Source organism: Grampus griseus, assembly GCF_964374135.1.
Source record: "Grampus griseus genome assembly, chromosome: 1".
In the NCBI taxonomy this organism is placed as follows: Eukaryota; Metazoa; Chordata; class Mammalia; order Artiodactyla; family Delphinidae; genus Grampus; species Grampus griseus.
This window is the reverse complement of record NC_139017.1, coordinates 29,200,563-29,211,372: the sequence shown is the minus strand read 5'-3', so window position 1 is coordinate 29,211,372 and position 10,810 is coordinate 29,200,563. Positions and strand designations below refer to the sequence as shown.

The following is a 10,810-nucleotide window of genomic DNA, read 5'->3' as shown; positions in this document are numbered from 1 at the left end:
GGTATAAAAGAGCTTACCACATGCTTAGCTTCCTAAGAACTGACCAGGTGGTCAGCAGAAAAAGTTCTAAAACTAGAAAGGAAGAGGCATCAAAGTCTTAAAATTTGTATGCAAACGTAAAAACTAACTTTCAAGCCAAAATGACATTCCCTGTCAGAAGTAACAAATACAAAAGTCTTAAATTTAGTGTACACGCAGCTAAGATATTGTTAGATAAGATATTACATGTCATTCAGAGAATATTTTTTGTGTGCTTTTTCCCTAAAAAAGACATATTAAATTATTTTTCTCTCCTCAGGTCTTTTTTGTATAAATGTGAAATATAAGGTGTCTTGTAAGTTTGTTCATTCAGACTATACACTCTAGGGGTCCTTTCCACTTGCGTTGTAGGTGACAGTTTTATTTGAGGAGGGTCTGAGTTTGAAGAGGCTTGAGCAGTTTGGCTGCTTGGTGGGCTGCAAGGTTCTGGCATAGGGCGAGTACCAGTCCCTTTCAAATACATCCTTAAGTTGCTTAATGATGCTTGTGTTGTTTCTCACATCTGCTTGGTTGATAACAAGGCCTGTGCCAGCATTCTGGGTAAAATCATTCCCTACCCAGTCAAAATTTCCTGCAAAAGACAAAGGAAATGATGGTAAAGAGTTAAGATCCACCAGGGAATATTCTCCATTTAAAGAAATATAGAGCAGATTCTATTAAAAAAAAATACCCGGGAATAGTGACAGGGAGACTGAATTGTGTTGACAGCTCATAAAAAGAAATCCAAGAAGGCTTACATATGGCATATTAATATTTGCATATTATTTTGGCATTTTCTTCAGCTTTGCTCAACTTGAAACTCAAAACAGGAAATCTGATGTTCTTTTTTGGTAAATGTTATTTCTTATTGACATTCACAAGGCACACTAAATACAGCAACATTTAAAATATATAGGAATACACTTAAAAATCCTGTGAACAATTACTACCTTCTCAAAGAGACAACATGTAATCCATACGTACAAATGAGAGATTCTAATTATAATACTCAGAAGCTTTCACATCAAAGAAAAAGCTGAAGCCAGAGAAGGAGAACCAGTTTTTAACTAAACACACAAAACACTCCTTGCTTGGGTGGTAAGTCATTCCCAGTTCCAGGATCAGGCTTCTCAGCGTAGGAATCAGGGCAGTTGCTGTGACAGCAGGCTCCCCAGAGTGACTGCTGGTATAGGTGCTATATTAGTTTGCTAGGTCTGCCATCACAAAGCACAACAGACTGGGAGCTTAAACAACAGAAATGTATTGTCTCACAGTTCTGGAGGCTAAAAGTCTAAGATCAAGATGTTGGCAGACTGGTTCCTTCTGAGGGCTGTGAAAGCAGGATCTGTGCCAGACCTCTCTCCTTGGCTTATAGATGGCCATCTCCTCCTTGTGTCTCTTCACATCATCTCCCCTCTACACACATCTCTATGTCCAAATTTCCCCTTTTTATAAGGACAGCAACCAAACTGGATGAGAAACCAGCCTAATGACCTCACCTTAACTTGATTTCCCCTGTAAAGACCCTGTCTCCAAATAAGGTCAAATTCTGAGGTACTGGGGTTAGGACTTCAACATACTAATTTTGGGGGGCCGATAATAGGTAGTAAGGCTGGGATCCACCCCAGAAAGGGATAATCATGTCTATGCGACTTGCATGTAGTCCATTTTCAAAGTGGGAGTAGATAAAAGGACCAGACTACCCAAAACTCCCAGATGAATCTCTTGTCTTTGGTATCCAATGGGGAGAGAGTTCCAGTAGGAGAGCAAAGGTACTCTCAGGAGGGTATAGCACCATTTATTTCTTTGCTTTTCTTTGTCTTCATTTACGCATATTTACTGAGTATACAATGTCTACCAGGTACTATATTAGGGGCCATGATATAAAACTTAAAATCACAGTCTCTGCCTTCGAGGAGTCCGGGAGGAAAACACAAAAAGTATAATACAAGGCATATGAGATGGTACAAGAGATGTATGTATACTATGCCATGAGGGCAGGAGAAAGCAATTTCTAATTCTGACTAGATGTGTCAGGAAGAGAGCATTTCACTGAATAATAAGACAGGCACAGAAACCTATCAATTAGGAAACTAATTCCATAGGGAATATAACATATTTATGCACAAAAAAGATCTGATGAGGATCTTAGAGCGTGAAGGGGAAGAGTCAGGAATGAGGTCGGGACATAAGGAATGTAGAGGGCAGAGGAACTATCAGTTAGTCAGTGCCTAATATGAGCAAAGCACTATGCTTTCTATTTGCGTACATTATCTCATATGGTTGGTAGGATTTATGCTCACTTGACAGAAGAGGGCTGTGAGGCTCAAAGAGGTGAATAAATTTGCCCAGCTTCACATCGTTAATCAATGGTCAACCCAGGTCTGTAGACTCCATGAACTATCTTCAATACTATAAATGAAGAATCATTCTAATAAAAATTTACCCATGTCAAGACTGACAAAATTATCTAATAAATTACCACCATCCTCTTTGGTTCAGAGCTGGTTCCATAAGGGAACCGAAGGCTTTTAAGCATAGAGCTTGATTTTCCATTCCCTCAGTGGCTCCTCAGGCATCCTGCAGGAATATTTGCTGAAAGATGCTGAGATCATGGTCCCTGGGCATCCTCGACCCAAGGCCCTGCAGTCACCTGTGGGAGAAGCTGCTGGGAGAAGGGACATCTGTAGGGAAAGCTAATATCTGTTCCTTTATAGCTCTCATTCTTTGGCCCTCCTCTACTCTCTGGAGCCCCCCCTGCACATATCAACTCCCTTTTCCATATGGCACTGCCTGGAATATTGGAAGGTGGTTCCCTTGCCCCTCATTTTACTCCTTAAGTTTATTCCTCTAAGTCAAATATTATCAGCATAGAGAAGGAACTCCTCTCTCTCTCTTTATATCTCACCCCAACCCACACAAACACTACAATGATGCTGTCAATGACTTCATGATAGACATAGTTTTGACTGAATTTTATTGCTATAAATTAGCAAACTGCTTGCTAAGTGGTTTGTAATACTGTGTTAGAGTCTCTGCACAGAGACTCCTTTTGCTGTTGCTGTGTTCCCAACCATGTGCTCTCAGACACGTGGCCATGCTCAGAGGCTCCGGCTTTGTGCAAATGCTCAGTGCCAGGTGAATACCAGCTTGAACCTCTAAACAGAGGATTTGTAGCTACTGCAGGTTGAGAGTTATTCTGGAAACTGCTGGTAGGTGGCACCTTCTATTCATTCCATAAACAGAAGACAGCACACTTTTCAAGGACTTCTTGATAAGACACTAAAATCTCATCTTATGATTAAGTGCAAGGCATTAGACCAAGGGCAGTAATTTTTTATGAGCTATCATAACATTATCTCCTTCAATATTCACTGCAATCCTATGAGGTGACAATATTAACTTCACTGTATTGATGAGGAAATTAAGGCTCAGAAAGGTTAAGTAATTTGTCCAAGGTGGAAGTGAAAAAGTCCCACAGTTGAGGTTCAAAGCCAGGTCTGACTCCGAAGCCCACACTGGTGTACTCGCTTTGTGCTAAATGTGCTCTTCACCCTAGACGTCATCAGTCCCCAGGGCTGGAGCATCAGGCCACACTGAGATCTCTGCTCCATTCATTTGCAGACCTCACTCTCTGAAGGAAACACATATCCTTTGGGGGAAGCATGGAGAGAGGGAATGATGATGGGAGAGAAGTGACAAGATTATGAAGTCTCATTCTGTGAAATTCAGCTTCTTTCCTTTGATACAATGGATGGAGCCAAGATCCTCCATCTTTATTGATTCTCAAAAGTTTCAATTAGTCTGTTCTCAGGAATCATAGCCCTAGGCATCTTTCACAGGACTACAGGGCATTCCTACACCAGAGTGATTGTTTTCCTACCTTTATTTCCTGATGGCTGGGCTAAGCCTCAAAATCATGTATATGCTTCAGTCATTTTTCAATTGGGAAGCAGTTTTACCCAGCTCTTTTTGAGACTGCCATTTCAGCTTCTAGAATGCACATTTAGGCCCCAGATGCCAGGAGAGCTGTAGTGCTACCCTCAGGAACACCCTGTGAGGGTGTAGGTGAACTCACTGGATATAATATATAAATAACCAAACCACCTTTCAGACAACTTTGCCAAGCTTGACTCAAATGTACTCAGATCAAAATTAGAGAGATGATACTGTCTGAGGATTCTTCTGTAAGTCTTGTGAACATTTAATGGAACTATATTTCCATGCAAGGTCTAGTGTGGATTTTTCTTTATTCAGCATTCTCAGCAGGTATCTGAGTGACTTCTTAAGAGATTTCCAGAATATGCTGATAATTATTTAAATTATCAATGAATTTTCCCTCTTTATGCTCTTTAAGTATTTTTATATTAGAACTATGCTTCACTCTAGGGAACTAATGTTTTGCTAAAATGTTATGTGTAAAATGTACTCATTTAAAAATGTATTATAATAAAGAACCCAGAAATAGACCCACATAAATATAGTCAACTGATCATGACAAAGGAGCAAAAGCGATACAATGGAGCAAAGACAGTCCTTTCAACAAGCTATGCTAGAAGAACTAGGCATCTACATGCAAAAGAAAAAGAATCTAGACACAGACCTTACACCCTTCACAAAATGTAACTCAAAATGTGATCATACCTAAATGTAAAATGCACAACTACAAAACTGCTAGAAGATAACATAGGAGAAAACCTGGCTGACCTTGGTTTTGGTGATAACTTTTTAGATACAACACCAAAGGCATGATCCATGAAAGAAATAATTGATAAGTTGGACTTCATTAAAATTAAAAATTTCTGCTCTATGAAAGAGAATGCAAAGATAAACCACAGGCTGGGAGAAAATATTTGCAAAAGACATATCTGATAAAAGACTGTTATCCACAATATACAAAGAACTCTTAAAAATGAACAGTAAGAAAATTAAAAATCTGTTTAAAAAGCCCTTAATAGACACCTCACCTAAGAAGATAGATGGCAAATACACATACGAAAAGATGCTCCACATCATATGTTAAAGGGAAATGAAAACTGAAACAATGAGATGTGTGTCATACACAGCTATTAGAATGGCCAAAATTCAGAACTGACAATACCAAAGGTTGGTGAGGATGTGGAGCAACAGGTACTCTCACTCATTGTTGGTGGGAATGCAAAATGGTACGTCCACTTTGGCAGACAATTTTGCAGTCTCTCATAAAACTAAACTTGCTCTTACCATATGATTCAGTAATCATGCTCCATGGTATTTACCCAGTGAAGTTGAAAACTTATGTCCACACAAAAATATGCACATGGATGTTTATAGCAGCTTTATTCATAATTGTCAAAACTTGGAGCAACCAAGGTGCCCTTCAATAGATGAATGGATAAAGTGTGAATCAATAAATAATATTCCAGACAATGGAATATTATTAAGCACTAAAAAGAAATGAGCTATCGAGCCATGAAAAGACATGGAAGAACCTTAAATGCATATTACTAAGTGAAAGAAGCCAATCGTAAAAGTCTACACACTATATAATTTCAACCATATATTTTGAAAAAGACAACACTGCGGAGTTAGTTAAAAAAGAAATCAGTGGTTGCCAGGGTAGGGGGAGGGATAAATAGATGGAGCGCAGAGGATTTTTAGGGCAGTGAAACTACTCTATGTGATACTACAATAGCAGATACATGTCTTCATACATTTGCCCAAATCCACAGAATGTACAACACAAAGAGAGAACTCTAATGTAAACAATGGATATTGGGTGATAATCATGTGTCAATGTAAGTTCATCAGTTGTGACAAATGTACCACTCTGGTGAAGGATGTTGGTAATGCGGGAGGCTGTGCACATGTGGGGTTGGTGGGTATATAGGAAATCCCTGTGCCTTCTGCAGTTTTGCTGTGAACTTAAAACTGTTTTTTAAACAAAAGTCTATTTTAAAAAATGCATTACAGGGAAAGAAGAAGGGAGAGAGTCAGGAATCAATATTTAGTAGGAATCTGGCAGCGAGATCAGTGACAGTGTTGGGAGCTTCTCATATATTATCTCATTTAATCCTTATACCACCACCAAAGGATGGGTGCTGTTATCCCTATTTTAAACATAAGGAAACAGAGGCTCCTCAGAGGCTCAGAGAGATTGTGTGACTTTACCATCTTCCAGCTTGTAAGTTTCAGTGCTTGAAATCAAAAAAAGGTTTGTCTGACTCCAATACACTTACTTAATTCATTATAAAGAATATTTGGATATAAGCACATATCACTGCTGCATGTGCACCTAACAACTTACTTTAAGTAAACCCTGCAGGTAGAATATTCAGATTTGAATCCTTAAATCCCACTGTGCCCAAAACTTAATCCACCCCTATTTTTCCCAATATTGAAGCAAAAGTTCCCATTTTTGACTAAACAACTTTGAGTTTGCTTTTGCCACTTGTTTAAAAAGAAGCTCATTTCATTCTGTTCTCCATGCATTGATGAACATGAGAAAATCTAAATGCCACCTCTTGGGTCACTGAGAGGGACAACATGAATTAAAATAATATTGTCATATTCTAGAACTGGAATGATACACATTTTTTAAAATTTCAATACTCTATTCTATCATTCTTATTATTCTACTAATAAGACACACAACTATTCGAAATGGGAAGAAACAGAACATCTCCATGCTGAGAGAGGAGGTAGTAAGTGTTTAATTCATTTCATATCTTATGGCCCAATTTCCTTATTTCTAAATTGCAGGTGATTAAAGCTGCCTTCCCTATTGACAATGTTGCTAAGAGAATCAAATAAGATAAGGTGCTTTACAAAGTTAAAATGGCATATTTTTTTACTCACTGAATTTGGAAAAAATAATGCAGATTCCATATTCCTTCATCCCAGACACATTTTTCTTTTCTGCTTTGAGATTGCTACTTCATTTGTACAGTGGAATAACCATCCTGCTGTTTTGTGATCTATGCACTTTCATTTTATAGATAATAACTTCCACTCTGCCTGTGACAGTACTAGTAAAGGGGTTACTCTGGATTCATGCACACCATGGGAAAGTGGAATAGATTTAATCCGTTAGTAAGAAATATACCAATACATATTGTTTCTGTATCTGGAGCTTTATTGCCTTAATAATAATAGCTAACATGAATCTAGTATTATCTATGTGTTAGGAGTTTTCATTGTGCAAGGTGCTTTGTACATATTATCCCAATTAAACTTTACCCTATGAAGTAGAAACTATTATTAACTCCATTTTACATATGAGAGAACTGAGGTTTTTAGAGAGCTTAAGTAAATTGCCCAAAGTTAGATATTTTTAAAATGGCAGAGGTAGGATTATTGCACAGGTAGTGTTTGTTTGGGTGTCGAATTTCAATGATGTCTGCCTCCCCATTACTCATGACAGGCTGGCTGTGGTACAGTGGGTAGGAAATGAGCACTGGGTTCATTTAAGTGCCAGGACTGGCCTTTCATGAGCCATCCAACTCTTCACCTATAAAATGAGACAAATGGACCATGGAATTTCTGCAAAACATTTACAAAAAGACATCACATATGGTCTCCTAGCATATGAACCAAGCCACAGATGAGATGCTCTGTTAAGGAGCTCTTTGCCCTCACCCTCCTGTTTCCTGACCTCAAGGTCTCCCACTCACTGGCAGGAGCTTCCTCACCATGGGGTACAGAAGAGTACAGCTAGATCACCACTAACCTGCATGATCCCCTAAGGAGCCTTACAGCCCTGACACCTACCAATATAAGCTGCGCCATCCGTCACCATGTACTTGTTGCGATTTAATCTAGGGAAAGTGTGATTCTTTTGTTCTTTTGTAACACAAGCGTTCTCTCTTTCCAGATCAAAAAATTTCTGTAAGACAATAAATAAATAAATAAATAAAGCAGGTGAATATAGAGAACATTTTTGGTTTTGTTCAAACACAAAAGGGTTTCTCATTCAAGTATCAATAATAGACCTCATATTGAGTTATTAAAACCACGATCTTGTTACTTCATATAGATAAAGCTATTTTTGTTCTCAAATCCATATAGGCAACAAGAGAGAAAATTATCATGCTCACCTAGGTCTATAATTAACACTTTTAAACTATAAAATGAACATAAAATTCATTCTTTTAACGGGGAAAGGGCCAGAAGTTGTCTAATTCTTTCGTCTTATTCATCAGAGTGTGCTGGCATTTTAAGTATGCCTCAGGGTGCTTTCTGTCAAGCATGCCAATGAACTGAATTCTCACATGTGGCATATATTATAAGAAGCAGCAGGCCCATGTCAATGACTAGCTGAATTAATTGGGGATTTGCAAATGTCAAAAAAAGATTTTGCCGAAAGAACAAATATTTCCATCTAAACACCTAGGTCTACAAGCTCTTTTAATAAGCAACTCAAAAAAAAATCATAACTTCAAACCATAAATCCTGAATTTCAACTTTAATGTGATCCAAATAGCAGCATTCCAGTTCACCTGGAATGGGGATGGGGGAGCTAAGAGAGGTAGGTGACATCAGGAGTGGCTTCAGGAATCTGCTGAAATTGGCAAGTGCTCAGATGAGGCTTAAACTGGGACTGAGTTCACAGGAAGACACCATCAAAGGTGAAGACCTCAGGTCTCCTCCACATTGAAAAACGTGGAAAATTTTCAAAACTGCATGGAATATTTCCAGAATGTCTTACATCTGTAGAATCATGTGTGATTGAAGGAAAGAAGAGACAGTGAGAAAAATAGGATGATACCTCGAAATGGAGATATCATTTACAGTTTTAAAACTGTAAGTGTTCAAATTTGGTTTGGGGAAATGAGAGTTGGTTTTTCCCTCCCCTCCAGGTTGAGAAAGGAATGATAAACCAAGTGATCACTAAGGTCTCTTCCAGCCCTGAAAATTCTATTCTGATTTTTTTTTTTTTTGTAGAACCCTTGAGATCAATGGTACACAGGCCAAAATCTACCACCTGAGAACTGTCTATTATACATCCCAGAGGAATGTTCTCCCATTGCCATATTTCCATGATTATAGGTAATGCAGACTGGATCACCTTATTTCCTCAGTTCCTATCTTCTGCAAAATCTGTGTCAAGTTTGATGGGTTCACATAGAGCCTTTGTGGACTCTTCAAGTGGACTTAATAACCTGTGAATGCTCTTAAGTTGTGGTTTTATACTTGTGAGGTCACACGAATACTGATAACAGCCAGCAGTCATCTCGCTTGAACACTCTATCACCATACCTGTCTACACACTTGCTATTTCCTTTTGAGGAACATATTATTGCAGAATCAAGACAAATTTGAAAAAGAATAAATTATACATCCTAATTTAAGTCAATGATGGCATCACAGCTTGAGGCTTTACTGAGAACCCATTTCCTCTAGAAAGTTGAAGATGACCCTAAAGAGGGAAAAGAGCCTTTTCTGGGAGACTAAGACAACAGCAGAAATCACATTGTATTCACTGAAATACTATTAGACGCTTAACGTGCTGCAGGTGACAGCAAAGATATTTCAAAAGTGACTTGTTAATTTATTTTTTAAAAACCTCAGTTAACTAGGAAAACTTGGTGAGTGCAGTCTCTTTCCACGAGCCTCCTCATGGATACAAACCCGCAAAGCCAGGGGGAAGGTGCCTATTCCTCTAAGGACAGAGATTACCAGGCTATCTGTTTTATCAGTGCTCCCAGGCTCCTGAAGACACACTATATGCAAGATTCCAACTCCCACTCTTCTTGGAAAAGCTTTTCATCCATCTGTGGTCTAGATGTCGAGGCCATAAGCTTCCTTCTCCTCAAGGCTTATCTTGATGCTTAGAAATGCATGGCCTGGCTTAAATGAAGATTGGAGTCTCTGTTTTATAAAATGTCCAACAGTGAACTATTAATGTTTGGTTTGTTCGAGTAATGTGACCATGAGTGTTTGAAAAAATGAAGCTGAGTAAATACTGTAGAGGTTAAAATGATGGATTCTACTTTCCTTGTAATTTCTTGTAAGTCTTCAATGAGAGCCCTTAATATTTCATGACACAGATTTCAACTGACAGTGCCTTAGTAGCAGGTGTGCTGTGGGGTCAGGAAACAGTGGGTGGGTGGAGACCACTGAGTTGTTCTGAGGGGAAGTTAAGAGAAGAGATAGGAGCAAATGCATCATGTGTCACAGGCCCCAGATATTCTCCTCTCTGCCTCTGCTTGTATTAAACACGTCTTTTTACTTTCTGTATTCTGGTGCTTTGACATCTGGGCCCTCGTTGAGCACAGAGGGACTGTCTTCCAGAGAATGAAGGCTACAGCGATATTCACCACCTCTAGGCCTAACTCATAAATGCCTCTTGTGCACTCCTCCACTCTCTCTTCTTCTGATTGGCCTTGGGATATTGAGGCTCAAGGCCATCTTGGAAGCCATGTGTCAAAGTTGACAGTGGAGCCCCTGTCATCCTGGGTCCCTGAATGTTTCATGGAGCACAATTTTATCACCTAGAAGAGAGCCTGGCACAGAGCAGAGCCAGGTCTCAGTGTACATTTGTTGAATGACTGCAGCGGAGGTTGGGGGAAGCTGAGACCTAAAGAATTAGTGGGATTTAGTCAGGTAATGCATGGAGGAAACTGTTGTAGGAGAGGAAAGCACATGTACAAGGGCCCTGAGGGGAGGAAGAGGATGTTCCATGTGAGGACCAGAGGAGATTCAAAGGCGAGCTAGAGAGTTAGCACGTCTAGGGTAGTACGAATCCTCAACCTTGCCTCCCTCAACGTATGCAGACACGGATTAGGGTGCAGCCCAAGGGACCTGGAACAAG

At 39.3% G+C, this 10,810-nt stretch overlaps 1 protein-coding gene across 1 annotated transcript in view; it reads right to left on the bottom strand.

The window, feature by feature from the left end:
- Positions 1-362: 362 nt before the first annotated feature.
- Positions 363-10,810, bottom strand: part of PLD5 (phospholipase D family member 5) — a gene marked incomplete at both ends in the record, with an annotated part of 490,045 nt that continues 479,597 nt past the window's right edge. The window contains 2 exons of the mRNA XM_082677565.1: positions 363-610; positions 7,768-7,882. Coding sequence (XP_082533691.1) covers positions 363-610; positions 7,768-7,882 — 363 coding nt within the window. The remainder of the gene's footprint in view (positions 611-7,767; positions 7,883-10,810) is intronic.